The sequence below is a fragment of the Sorghum bicolor genome, chromosome 3 (assembly GCF_000003195.3).
Source record: "Sorghum bicolor cultivar BTx623 chromosome 3, Sorghum_bicolor_NCBIv3, whole genome shotgun sequence".
NCBI classification, from domain to species: domain Eukaryota; kingdom Viridiplantae; phylum Streptophyta; class Magnoliopsida; order Poales; family Poaceae; genus Sorghum; species Sorghum bicolor.
In genome coordinates, this window is record NC_012872.2 from 5529476 (window position 1) to 5544259 (window position 14784).

At 43.9% G+C, this 14784-nt stretch overlaps 1 protein-coding gene and 1 pseudogene across 1 annotated transcript; both read right to left on the reverse strand.

Moving 5' to 3' along the window:
* LOC110434209 lies at nucleotides 170–1439 on the reverse strand. The gene is made up of 3 exons (XM_021458022.1): nucleotides 1286–1439; nucleotides 932–1145; nucleotides 170–776 (listed from the first exon to the last, which is right to left on the reverse strand). Exons 2-3 carry the CDS (start codon nucleotides 1124–1126, stop codon nucleotides 411–413), a joined length of 561 nt encoding a protein of 186 aa, XP_021313697.1. The 5' UTR covers nucleotides 1127–1145; nucleotides 1286–1439; the 3' UTR covers nucleotides 170–410.
* On the reverse strand, nucleotides 12745–13946 carry LOC8059122 (annotated as a pseudogene).

A 14784-nucleotide genomic window follows, 5' to 3' on the forward strand; every position in this document is an offset into this window, starting at 1 on the left:
ATCCATATATCTTAATAAATTGCAGTAAAAATATAATATCACCAAGTTATGTCGAAGCATAATATAGTAATAGTAGTGTATATATATATATATATATATATATATATATATATATATATATAACTGATGATCATATATAGAGAAAAAGGTCCGATGATAATACATCAAATAATTAAAAGACTAGCTCCATACATACATATATAGGAGTACGGGCTTCTTACTATTCGTCAATATACTTATGTATTTCAATCAGACCATGATCCCCCAGCTAGGTGATGTATCCGATTAATTAACAATACACTGATAGATCCACACACATAAGCACAGCATTTGTCCTTAATTAGAATTATTAAATTACTCATGCATTTGTCCTCGTAATGAGCTGATGCATGGACACTGGACACATGGAGCTACTCCTCCTCGTCCTCCTCCTTCTGTTCAGCTCGTCCCAGGAGTAGCTTTATGAAACTGAAAAGGTCGCCGACTGCGAAGATGCAGATGGTGACCGTGCAGAAGATCCTGTAGAAGAGATATCCTGGGTCGGCTTTGAGGACGAGGCGGACGGCGGTGGCGTACAGGCAGTGACCGACGATTGCGGCCGCCAGCGCGACGATCGCTATGCCGTAGCGGATCCTACGGCGGCGGGACGGGACCAGCAGCACCAGCACCGCCGCGGCCGCCTGGAGCACCGCGCAGCCGAGGATCGAGGTCCAGAGTGCGGCTTTCTCGGCGTTCTCCGCGTCCGTCAGGTAGACGCACCGCAGAACAATGGAGGACTGCAATGCAATTAAGGTCGTCGGATCGGAGCACGAGCACAGAAACAGGAATCGAACATAATCAGCACACGATCGACGATGGATTTCAGTCACAGTCAGTAATCAGTAGAGTAGAATGTGTAGATCTCTGAAGATGAGAAGAATATCTAGCAGACCGGGTCACAGGGGACGTGGAAGCAGGAGTAGAGTATCCAGTCGACCGCGCGGACCAAGATGATGCACCAGGCAGCGAGCATCGCCCATGCGCTCACCAGTCGGACAGCGCCGCCGATAGCCCGCGACGACGACGGAGGAGCGGCCACGGTCACAGCAGTCGTCACAGGCAGCTTGTTGTCGTCGTTGTCGCTCATGGCTCCAAGGTCCAAGCTACTGTATATTTCAACCGGCATGCATGCAGTAGTAGAGATCTCATCAGTACGTAGACACAAAATCATACCAATACCAACAACGTCCGGCTGGCCGGCCGGCCGGCAGAAGATAAGAAGTGGGAAGGGGCCGGCCGGGCTCACCGTCGCCTAGCTTGGCGTGCTTCACTGCGGCTTCGATCTTCGTCTGCAGGGGGGATGGAACGAGGGCAGTGGAGGAGGTAGCTGAGCACGCGGGGACGATGGAGTGGAGCAGCTTGATGAGGGCTTTCCAACGGGAGTACAACAAAAGCACAGAGCCCCTTTCGCAGGACGACTGACTACTTGTATATATGATGAAGTAGCCAAGCAACAACGGCCATTCGGCCACCACGCAACAAAGGCGATGCCGCGTGAAGTTGGGTGGGGTGGCCACACCCAACACCTGCGACGTGTCAAAGCGAGAGCGCATGCTGCACTACTTCCTTTGTCATTTTCTCGATTATATTCAGAGAGAGGAGGCAGTAGTGTGGTACCATAGATGCATGTACTCGTTGAATAATTATTGTACTGTAAATGGGTTAAATTACCATGCAGCAGCAAGTGAATGTGATAATGATATATTGTTAGAAACTGTTGAATACTTATATATTGTACTAAATGGGGTTATAGTACATGGATGCATGTGTGTTATAATTAGCAGCATACACTATTAAAATTGTAGACTTCTTATAATATTTTTAAATAGTAATAAAATAATATCACTGGTCATAGCGTATGAGAATTTCACTAGGAGATATGTTATAGGAAAATTTTATATTAATTATTAAATGCTAAAACACTAGAAAAGTTCCACTTCGCTAGAGGAAGTTGGAAATTCTAGTGGTAATAGGTTTGGTGAGTTAGGAGTTCGCTTTCATAACCTGAACAGTGCACATGCTATAGCGTAGCGTACACTCTCTCTAAGCATCTTTCGTGTTCACGACTTCAGGTTGGCAGGATGCTCACTCTCCCCTCTCTGTCTCTCCCTCACATCCACTTAGGCCCTTGTTTAGTTGCATAATATTTTGCAAAATAGACACTATATTATTTTTGTTTGCACTTGACAAATATTATTCAATTATGGACTAACTACGCTTAAAAGATTTGTCTCGCAAATTACAGACAAACTATGTAATTAATTATTTTTTATCTATATTTAAATGCTCTATGCATATGGCAAAGAATTGATATAACGAGAAATGTTAAAAGAATTTGCAAAATTTTTGAGAAGTAAACAAAGCCTCAACCTTATACTGTTGTGTTTTTCAACGTACAGTATCTGAAAAAGTATGATTTTCTCTTTTTTCTCATAAAAAATTCCATATTTAATTTTAGTCTAAGGATCGAAAAGACCAACAATCTGTCGTAACAAGAGCTTATATTCTAAATAAGTCTCCTACTCTTTTAATTTATGTTCTATTCTATAAACTTCATTATGTACTACAACCGTGTTCCACTACCATTTTCATGTCTAGCCATGCCATCAACATTTTTCATGCCTAGCTGTCCTATCAGCCTTTCCCGTGAAAAAGGCTGATAGGGTAGCTAGGCGTGAAAAATCGTAGTGAGACAAAGTTGTGCACAGAGATCAACGCATGATCCTATGGTGGTCGACCTCGTATGAATAAAATCAACTACATATAGGTACGTAGCATCACAGAAAATAAGATCAACTAGACAACTACACATATAGGTACATAGCATCTTGAGCGGGCACGTCAATCTGCTCTGCCATGGTGCCGACTGCCGACCCTGTGTGGTGCTCTGCTTCTCCAAGGGAAAGATAGAGAAAAGAAAGAGAAGGTACGAATAGAGACTAACTGGTGGGTCCCAATGGGCCTGTTCCCTGGTAGCTATAGCCCTTGCCCCTCTGGCCCCGACCAAGCCATTGATACTTGACGACCACCTGAGGCCTTGTTTAGATCCAAAAACTTTTTAGATTTTGACACCGTAGCATTTTCATTTTTATTTGACAAACATTGTCTAATCATAGAGTAACTAGGCTTAAAAGATTCGTCTCGTGATTTACAGGTAAACTGTGCAATTAGTTATTTTTTTATCTATATTTAATGTTCCATACATGTGCTGCAAGATTCGATGTGATGGAGAATTTTGTAAAGTTTTAGGTTTTTGGGTGCATCTAAACAAGAGCAACTCCAATAGTTTGCTAAAACTCACTTGGCAAATTTATAGTTTTGCCAAGTCTCAAAACCAAATGCCAAGTGAAAAAAAAGGCATTCTCCAACAATTTGCTATTTGAACTTGGCAAAAGAACTTGACATCCTAGGATTTTTGCCAAAATCACAAAATTGAGCCTCCAACAAGTTGGTAAAACTAGTTGGCAAATTGGGATACACATAATGCCAAGTGATGGAGGACTTGGCATATTTGCCAAGTGAAGAGGAAATTTTGCCAAGCTCACAAAATTGCCAAGTAGTTTTGCCAACTTGTTGGAGGCCTTTTTTGTGGTTTTGGCAAAAATCCCAGGATGCCAAGTACTTTTAACAAACTGTTGAAGTTGCTCGCCAATAGAACATATATAGTCACCCTTGGCTAGCTCTAAGTTTAGGCTCCTTTGGATTTTAGTTCTCCTACTATTTTCTGTTCTATTCTAATCACTATTCATTTAGTCAATTAGAACGTATCTTCTGGAGCAACTATGTTGCATGCCATGTCGGCTATCGGACCGAGTCCGCTAGCTCCCGCTTTGGATCTTCATTGGGACCTGAACCAAGTCCATGTACTTAAAAGTACATTTTAAGAGTTTAGAGACTATTTGACATCCCCACTCTCACACACGTCCAAGTTCAAGGACCACTAGTGAATTTTGCTATACGGAGTACTATGTTGAAAATGAACAAAAACATAGCCACAATGACATGTAATTCTAGTTAGTTGTAGTTACTCAACACAAACTTTTAATATACTTGATTTGCCTACATGTCTAACCCATAAGAAACATGGGTCGATGAACTAGTACGTATGAGCCATTGCCAACTATAATGACAGGAAATACTACATATCGTATATCAATTGCGTGATCAACCACATAACAGATATACTAAAAATATCTGACAAATCAGTTTTTCAATGATCAATCTCGCATCAAAACTCCTAATTTTAATCTGTCACGTGTATAAACAGAATAATTAAAAATTTAGTTAAGGTAGTCAGATTGATTCACCGTGGACTGCGCTGCTAGCTAGTCTACATATTCGGGAACTCGGATTGATTTTTTGTTGATTTGATCGAGGCTTTAAAAAAGGAAAAGAGAAAAAAAAATAATAAGACGTTCATGGAGTCAAAAATTCACGGGCGTGGATCGGGGTCCGCTCACCTTGCTTGGCCTTGAGATGCCCCTAGGTTGCCTCGTCAGAACAGGATCGAACGTGACAGGCAAAAAAAGAAATGTGACCACATATATTGGAACATTTCCAGCAACGAATTCTGCTAGTCCTAGATACTACTGCGAGCAACACACGTAGGGGATTTGGATCTTGAAAGATGGGCCGGAATTATCTGCTGATTTGCAGCTGCATGAGCGGCGGGAATTAGTCCACGCCGCTGCATGTTGGGCGACCGTTGCACACGTCTGACTGCCGAAGAGCGGTTCAAAGCTTCGTTCTTCTCCCACTTATAAAAAATCTCCACCATGACTCCATGAGCGAGGTCGTTCTCGTCCGTTGTGCTCAGCCATCCCTCCTGCAGAAGTTGCCGGTCGTCGTCCGTGGAGATGGAGGGCAAGTCGTCCATGGCGGAGAAGAAGCCAGCTCCAACGCTGCCCGTGTCCATGGCGGCGAAGCCGCAGCAGCAGCAGCAGCAGGCGCGCGCGGCTCTTCCGTTCCTCCACATCGACGTCCGGCTCGTCAACCTGTGGACGTTCTTCAACGCCATCGCCGTCACCATCACCTTCTCGGCGTTGGCGTCGCCTACTACACTCTCGTCGTCACCTGCTACCCCAGCCAGGCGTCGTGGCTGCTGCCGCGCGCGGCGACGACGAAGGTGACCGACGCGGAGGGCAACCTGGCATCCGCCCTCGCGACCTGGATGCTGTGGTGCAGCACGCCCCAGGCGGCCGCCGGGGCGCTGGCGCTGCTGCTTCCGTGCCACCGGCGCACCGCTGGAGGGTCCGCCGCGCCGCCGCCTACGCGGCACTCGCGCTCACCGTCGCCAGCCACTGCATGTGCGCGGACGGCGTCCGCGTCGTCGTCCGCGCCGACCCAGAAGGCCTCTTCTTCAAGATCGTCGGCACCGCGGGCATCTTCGTTTGCGCGGTGGGCGACCTCGTCGGGTTCCTGGCGCTCCTCCGTTTCTGTGGAGGGGAGGAGGAGGAGGAGGAGGACGACCTCCTCGGCTTCGTGCCGCTCCACCGTGGACCGGAGGACTGAGGACTTGCTTGGAGCTCCTCTCTGTGTTGTCTTGCATCTTCTGATTACGGAGAACTTTTGAATGTGATATAACATGCACGTACTCTACTTAATTATTAGTGACTATGGCGCATCGCGCAAGAGTAGTATGTGTTGGTCAAGTTGCTTAGGCCTCGTTCGGTTGTCAAAATTTTTCAATATTCTCTCACATCAAATCTTTTGACGTATGCATGATGCATTAAATATAGATAAAAACAAAATCTAATTGCATAGTTTGTCTGTAATTTCCGAGACAAATCTTTTAAGCCTAGTTAGTCCATGAGAATAAAATTTGTCAAATACAAACGAAAATGTTATAGTAGCCAAAACCAAAATTTTCCATACTATACTGTAAACAAAAACAATGGAAACTATATATCTCCTACTCCTAACGACATAAAACTATATATCTCCTACTCCTAGTCCTCGTCCTCAATGAGCTTCAAGTGCTCTGCTAACTCGACCTCAATAAAGTCGTCGGGTAGGTCGTATTTCTTGCCCACTCAGGCGTAGCGTTTTTCCATCTCGGTGAACGGATCGAATTTGTGGAGCTTCCCCGCACGGCGGTACTCTTCCTGCTGCTCCTCTTCCGTCATGGACACGCACTTAGCCATCTCATCGATCGCCTCGGCGTAGAAGGCCTGAATCACCTCGCGCTCCGCCGGCGTCCACTCAATCTTCTTGGGCCGCGGGTGCGGAGGAGCGGAGTTGCTGCGTGTGCGTGGCTGCCTCCAGTAAAACTCCTTGTTCTGCAGCCGACGCGGAGGACGGGCAGAGCTGCGACGACGGCGCCGTGGCTTATCCTTCTCCATGACGCTGGTGGCTGCGCGCTTGGCCGGCCTGGCGCCTATATATATACGCCTCTTCGTCGGCGTCCCGGCCGGCCGATCACCGAGCTTTTTTCTCTCCTGTATATATAATCTGGTCTTGACGCTAACAAAATCTGAGAAAGATCTCTTCTTTCGATCTGTATATCGATGGATCATAGCTAGGAGTCAATATCTAATATATATAGGACTCGTTCCATGTTGTACAGGTTAGCTGTTTCCGACTCCGTATCCATAGTAGAACTGGACTCGGAACCGGCGGTCACACGAAATTTTTGCGTGTGACGTCCGATCTGTTTTTAGCGTGATCCGGTAGATTTGCGGCTTCCGTTGGTTTCGGTCGATGCAACGTCGGTGCGCGCGCCTATATATGCTAGGAGTAGAAGAGGCCCTTGGGATATAGTGTTCGTTCATTTTCTAGCCGGTGTTGCTAGCTTCCAATTGGTAAAGCACGCTGCTCTCGATCCATTCACGCTGGTGTCGAATCTTAGAATGTGGCAAATTTTTTCCTGTTTATTGTTAACTTTTGGCCCATATTTTCTCCTATTTTTATTTTTTAGTATTACTACTACTATATATATAATAATTTATAAGTGGGTGCTCCTCCATCAGACATGCACAGCAAACACAAGAGATTTCTCTATATACTAACATTTTAATTTTGCCTCGGCTCTATAGACATGCAACAAAGAAACAGAGATATTTAGTTTTTAATTCTGTCACAAATGAAAGAGTAGTTAATTGGTAAGAGACGTTTATAGTTCTTCCATATCACAAATATTTAGTTCCTCTTTTGTATCAATATTTTTTATTAATTTTTTTCTCATAGCAAAAACATGATAACGGGCCTAGTGTTTTAGGTTTAGAGCTTTAAAGCATCTCCAATAGATTGGCAAAGGACTTCTATCCATAAATTTTTTAGTATAATGAGGAGAAACCTTCTCTAACAGTTTGACATACCAATTTCTTATCTTTTCTAATTTGATATATCTCTCTATCTAGCACACAAATATACGCATATACGCGTGGGCTCCGTGTTTGGCATAATGCTTAGCGGGCCTCTTCGTTCGCTTAGCGGGGTTCTTCGTTTCGTTAGCTGATTTTTAGGTTTCTGGAAATGAAATTTGTCAAACTATATCGGAGATGAGATCTTTTTTTTCCTCCTTATATTATTTTATTGGAGATGAGATATTTTTTTCCTCCTTATATTATTTTGGAGGTTGGCAAATAAAAAGATTTGAGAAACGAATTTTGTTAAACTGTTAGAGATGCTCTTATATGGACAACAATAGCAAAGTTTTCTTCATGATAGACCGATCGAGTTGACATCAATCCAACCTGCGTCGGCTGCTGTGCAACAGGATTTCACACATGTCTGCACATGTATTTTGAAGACACTAAGTTTCAGAAGCAGTCTGAAGACAATAAGTTTCAGCAAAAGCAGAGAGCAAACTAACGAACCGAGATCATTGAGTATGTATATGTGGTCGATCATCACTGTTCGTAAAGGCTACAGGTTCAGTCGTTAAGACTTAGCCAACCACCGTGAAAACTCAAACAGAAACTCATCATAAAAAAAAAAATCAAACCATGCACACACATCAGTGTGGATCTTATATCTTGAGATGATCGAACGAGGATGAATGTTAACGGAACAAGCCGATCGAAACACATGACTGGTAATATGATCTAATACTAATAATATAAGTAGGTTTCCTCTTGATCTCGCATCGCATTGGTCTAGTCCTCGTCCTCGATGAGCTTGAGGTACTCCTCCAGCTTGGGGTCGTAGCCATCCGGCGGCGGGTGCTTCTTGGCGACTCTGGCGTAGCGTTTCTTGAGCTCCATCTCGGGATCGTACTTGTCAATCTTCCCTGCCCGGCGATACTCCTCCTCCACCTCCTCTTCGGTCATGGCTGCGTATTCACGATAGTCGTCGATCGCTGCCCAAATAAACACCATGGCGGCCCTCCACTCCGCCGGCGTGAAATCCTTCCTCTTCTTTCGCTGCTGCTGCTGTGGATTAGCTGGGCTAATACTTGGCGTAATCTTCTCACCGACGTCAATCTTCTCACCGGCGTCCTCCATGAGATAGATCTGGATTTGTTTTTGTCGTCGATTATTTTGTGCCGATCTTATATTTGATGTATAATAATAACAACCTGTCCCCTATTGATTTATATAACAACCTGGAGGACAAGGGCAAGGGGATTAGAGGACGCAACAACAAGATGACTCCCACTCGTCCTAGACTTAGTAATCAATAACCTAATATCTGTTCAGATGTATATAGGAAGGACTCGTCCCCTGTGTCCCAGGTAAGGATGAAAACAGAACGGAAATATCCCGAACCGAACCGAACCGCTTTCTATATTTGATCCGATCAAATTCGTATTTTTTTGTCCGACTTTATCATTTTCGCTTTCGTATTTTAGATGTTTCGTATTTCAAATATAAAAGTAGAAAACGGTTTTGACATTTTTCGACCGTTTTCTACTTTTCTACTTTTAATTTAAAATATTTCGAATTCAAAATTTGGTTTAAACCGAATTTAGTCAATTGTAGGGTCACACAGCCCAATTACAGACCACTCACCATGCATCTGTGTTCTTTCTACTGGTGGCTAGTTGCGTTCCTGTTAGCTATTAATTGCTTATTCTAGACTTGTATTTATGTATGGGCTATTGTATTAAATACCTAAGACCAAGGATCATGCACTTTTTAATTATTATATGCACTTGAACTTGATCCTGTATATACTTAGTCATGCACTTGGTACTGTATATCGGTATTTCGTATTGAGTTTTCGTATATCGACCGTGTTCGACATAAATCCGATCGAATTGGTTCGTTTTCGAAATTCTCGATATTTCGTAACTTCGTGTTCGTTTTCGTGTCCGACTTTACCGTTTTCGTTTTCGTTTTCGTATTTCAAATGTAAAAGTAGAAAACAATTTAGGAAATTTTCGACCGTTTCTGACCGTTTTCATCCTTAGTCCAGGCAGACGGCAGCCAGAGCCCGAGTCCGAGGACAATAGGTGGCTTGCAGATTGCATCCACTGATCGTATCGGATACGTGTTCCCGTGCCTGCTTCTGATCGTGCCATGTTGAGGTTTATATCGTAGCGTATACGGGTTCCCGTGCCTGTTTCTGATTTTTTTTTTCCGAGAAGCCGTGCATGTTTCTGATTGTGCCATTGAGGTCAATAAATCACACTTTTTTATTACTGGAAGTGATTTTATCACCAGCGTGGAGACAGGTGGTTTCTATTCTGTTATAAGTCGATAACCCTTAATAAAGATTAGTTGTAGAAAAAAATAAATTCATTGTCTTTTTAAATCAAACTAGAAAATATGTCCGTGCGTTGCAAACGGAAGAAAAACATCAAATGACCATAAAAAGTGATGACATAACGTTACATATCTATTTATATTTATCCTTTTTTATAAAATTTAAAGTCCATAATTTATTTTATTGATAACCATGTCATCTATGATATTGAGCATCTCCAATAGTTTGGTATTTTTTCTTTGCCATTTGTTGTAGTTTGTCAACTCCCAAAATAAAATGAGGAGGAGAAAAACAAGCTATTTCCAAGAGTTTTGCAAAATTAACTTAGCATTTACCAAATTGAAAATTGTGGACGACTTGCCACGAAATTTTTTCAGCGCGCGCAAACAACATTCTCCAATCACCAAGCAGGACCTGACACCCTCTACTGGATGCTTATCGATATGCATCATTCTGTCGAGCACGAGCAGTTGTCAAGCACGAACACGTTGTCGGCCACCAGTACAGTCCCACGAGCACTTCATTCATCCAGCAGTGAGGACAGCAGCTGCTGTTTTTTGGCCGACAAGCACAGCACAACCGGTAAGCTGAAAGAAGCCATCACGGTGCGGGAAGAGTCCAAGTCATGGAAGGCACGAAGAGTCACGGCGATCGCGTTTAGCAAGTGCTCCACCGGTTGGCATATATGTACAATTTGACCAGGTAAATGGTAATTTGCCCAAAAATGCCAATCCAAGATGCAAAATTATTGGATACGTGTTTTTGAGATTTTTTGCAACAAGAATGCCAAACGCAAATGCCTAACTGTTGGAGATGCTTAGATAGTTAATATTTACAATAATATATAGCTTGGAGACATATTTATTTAATAATAATAATATAAATTAGTCAAACCTATCTTACTCAAATATTACCTCTTAATATACCATAGTATTATATTAAAATATCAAAAGTTTGTTGCTAGCTTTTTTATTTAGATTAGGATTCCTATGAAATATGATATATCAGTTAAATGTATGTAGATTATGAACACATGGACTTATAAAGTGTTTATATGGCATAACAACACATCGTGCAAAGGTAGTAGAAGTATTCTCAAGCATAAATTTAGGTAAATTTGTAAATCAGTGAAATATGCAGGAATGGTGCTAAAACTTTTACCATAAATCAAGCATCACATTAAGTAGGATACCATAAAATTTTCATAAAAATTGGAGCAAGATAACTATAATTTCAATTTTACACTAAAAGCATAGGCATTAGGCAAGCATCTCCAGGAAAAAATATACTAAAATTTGTATATTTTTTTTGTTTACTGAATGGATCTATATATGTGGAGCTGAACAAAATTTGTTTTGTAATTTTTAGATTTTTCTATGAATTACTATGTATTTATCAATTTTCAGTCGATTTAAAGAGCAAAAGAAAAGTAAACTAATAGGACAAATACTTTACATCTAGGCTTCTGTATTTTTTTTATTCTCGACGTGCTCTGATGTATACATAAGATTTTGCATTGGAAACCCTATAAAAGCTTCTATTCTTTTTTTCTCTTCCACCAGTGTTGAAGCTATGGGCCGACCGATTCCGGACGCGGAGTTTGGCGGATTAAAATTTTCACAATTATATATTAGGGATAGACTTTATAATTAATTTAATAGTATTTATTTGGTATCATAACTGTAGATATTTTTTATTTATAATTGGTCAAACTTATATATAAGGTACTAAAATATGATATTGTGCTATAATGGTATTGTTTTGAGGGGATGTAGTAGAAAAGAAAAAACGCTAGCAGCTTCTATGCGGTACAATGCCAACAAGGTCAAGTGCATGTATCTGTACGTGCCCGTATCTGTGCTTCAAATACGTATATACTCTTATATCGTATATACACTCTGCGGTGGTACATTTCCATATCTGGATAAGCATGCATGGCAGGGTGGGCCGAGGGACGTGCGAGGCAAAGGTGGGCCGACCGACCAGCTACAAATTTGATTTATTTAGATGCCCAAATTTGATAATAGGAACTATATATTTTCTTTTTTTTTTTGTGATACTAAATCCCCGTTGCAACGGGATACATGACTTATTGACTTATATTATGCCCGCAGTTATCTAGACAACTTTTCATTTAGAGACTTTTTTTAATAATTATGTTAGTCTACTTTATTTTAGAATTGGACTAGCAAGACATGTGTCTTTCTAACTCATATAAGCACACGTTCTTCTTTCTACTAGGTAGTGTGCTCGTGCGTTACTACAGGACATCTAAACTTTGTACTACAAACACACGAATTGCATGATAAAATAATAATACTGTAAAATTAAACAATATAATACCTATGCTTATAGTAGACAATATATAACCAAAAAAATCAAATAACTAAAAGGTATATAACTAAAAGCGTCATTCTAAAGCAAATGCATCTGGCGTTACAAGTCTCCGACTGACCGGACATGGTGTCGGCAGTGTAGTTGTTCTCGGTGCAGAGGTATGCAGGACATCCGGGTCAGATCGGGAGTCATCGCGGAGCCAGTAGTAGTCGTCGACGCGGATGTCGCCATGCTCGACGAGCTGCGCGGCACTTTCTTGGCCACCAGCGGCGCTGCCGCCATCGCTACGAAGGAAGTGATGCGGTAACAGGAGAGGGGCCTGATGCCAAAGGAGGAGAAAAGGAGGAGAGTGCGGCGGCGCGAGAGTGGGCACGCGGCGAGGGTCGGGGAGAAGCTGCGATGCGCGCAAGGGAGAAGCAGGAGAACAGAAGGGGCACACGAGAGAAGGAGCCAGCCAGCCGGATTGAGCGAGTTGGTTCAGCCAGATAAAAATTAGTCCAGACGAAAAATTTTGGCTGAAATTTTGTCTCTTTTACTTTATTTATTATCTAGATAAATCGTATATCAAGAATCTCTATAATATTTTAAAATCAAATAGTCAAAGATATAAATGTTTAACTTAAAACAAAGATAATACGACATATAAATAAAACCCGAATGAGTAATAGTAACCACTTGATGATTTTCTGACTCGATTTTGCAACACGAAAGTGAACGTGCCTAAAGTCGTGTGTCTGCTGCAGACAGGGAGTGACAGCAGTTTTTGAAGATGTCCATTTGCTTGGTTGAAGAGAGGCACGTAGGCGTCGATATTGCCATCGCCGGAGAAAGACGACACTATGAAAATACCGTCCTCCACCGGCGCGGGTAATTTGGCATGAAGAAGAATGGCAGCCCACAGCCAAAGTCGAAGTCCTGGAACGGGAGCCCCAGCAGGGTTTCCACCTCGACGCGTTTGGGCTCAGCATCGTCTCCAACGGGTCTACCTCTAATGTCGGCACCAGCCCTTCTTCCTCCAATACCTTGGAGCTTGCGAAGTCTATGAAGGACCTGAAATAGGCACCTCCACGACTCCTCGGAGGGGTCTCCTAACCATGTCGCCCGCGGTCGTCGTCGGCCGCGCCCAGAGCACGACGTTGCCGGTGTACCATTCGGGCACTCGCGGATGATGCATCCGTGCGCGCCCGTTCACCGAGATGTGGAGCTCGGTACTCGTGCACCCGTCGACCTTTATGACGCACCGCCATAGGTGCGCCGCCACGCACTGCAGCGTGCTGTACGGCCGCCACTGCCGCGGCGCGCCCGCCGATGCCCGTTTCTTGAGCTCGGCGACGAACTCTCAGCTGAAGTTCACCCTATGCATCACCACCTTGTCGTCGTCGACATTGCTCCTTGACTCCCTTCTGCCGCCGGCGATGTGCTTTGTACTTGTACTTGGTGCCGCGGTTCTCGAACTCGACACAGGGCGGGTCCCGAGGCACGAACAAGGACACGCAGTCGTGCACGGGCACGGGGTCGACGGCGACGCCGCGCGTGGCCTGGCCGGCCCCAGGCGTTCACGAAGCTACGGAAGGCGAGGCCGTCGGGCACGAGATGCGCAGGATGCTGCACGGCCGTGCCCAGCCCAAGACGAAGGAGCCGCAAGTGAACCGCGTGACCTGCACAAGCATGAGCACTCCGTCGACGTCGACGTCGACGGCGGCGTTGTCCTCACCGTCACCGCTTGGGTGCAGGCTCAGCGTCCCGGGAGTCGCCGGCTGCAGTGGCATGACGCTGTCGAGCGGGACGTCGGCCATGGCCTCGACGAAAGCGTTGCGGCGAGACCGGCCTCGAGGAGAGCTCGGCGGCGCCGGCGGGCGGAAGAAATATATATAAGCCAAGGACGTACGGGTCGTAGACCACCTTGTCGAATATTGTACCATGACCGAGGACGAGCGAGATGGATACAGATAAGCCAGACGAAAACCTGGCCTGACGAAAAATATGGCTGAAATTTTACCTCTTTAGTATTAGTATATATATATATATATATATATATATTAATATTAATTACTTGTAAATATGCCCGTACGTTGCAACGGGACGTACATATTCAGAGAATTGACCATAGCATCATATATTTAAAAATAGTTACCATAATAATATCTCAATCAAGCAATTTATACTTCAGAGAATTAACGTAGCATCATACATTTTAAAAATAACTATCACAATCATAGCTCAATCAAGAAGGTTTGCGATTTAGTTATAAAAAAATGCTGGTACCACGTTAATAATCTATCCTCTATTTGATTCTTTGCATATACATGGCAGTTTTGCAGACCTTGGCGTACATATGATGGGCCTGCATGTCAGCCAGTTTAAATTTGGGTGATTCATTTAGAAATAATAATGGTGATCATTTTTTTTTGGTACTTACCCTGTCGTCAGCCAGTTTGCTTTCCTGATTCCGGTTGCGGACTTGCTGACCTTGGCGTAGATACGAAGGGCCCGCGCGTGCTCCCAGGCCCAAAACTAAAAGGCCGAAGCCCAAAACGAGAAGCCTTTATCTCCTCCGTCCTCCACCGGAGTGACCGATTCTGTTTTAGTAGCCTCTGTCTCCTTCGTCCTCTAGCTCGCTAGCCCCCGCCCTCCACCATCTCCGGCAAAGGGCCCTCCTCCTGTCCTCCATCCCCTAGCTTAGCACTCTAGATCGGCACCCGTGCGCCTTCCTCTCGCTCCTCTCTCATTCGAGTGCCGCCAGTCGTGCCCCCGCCTCGT

Bases quoted from the DNA above. Each gene is read 5' to 3' on its own strand.
- LOC110434209 (XM_021458022.1), bottom strand. From the start codon at position 1,126: ATGAGCGACAACGACGACAACAAGCTGCCTGTGACGACTGCTGTGACC. The intron at 777-931 runs GTCTGCTAGATA...ATTGCATTGCAG, and splicing joins TCCACGTCCCCTGTGACCCG to TCCTCCATTGTTCTGCGGTG.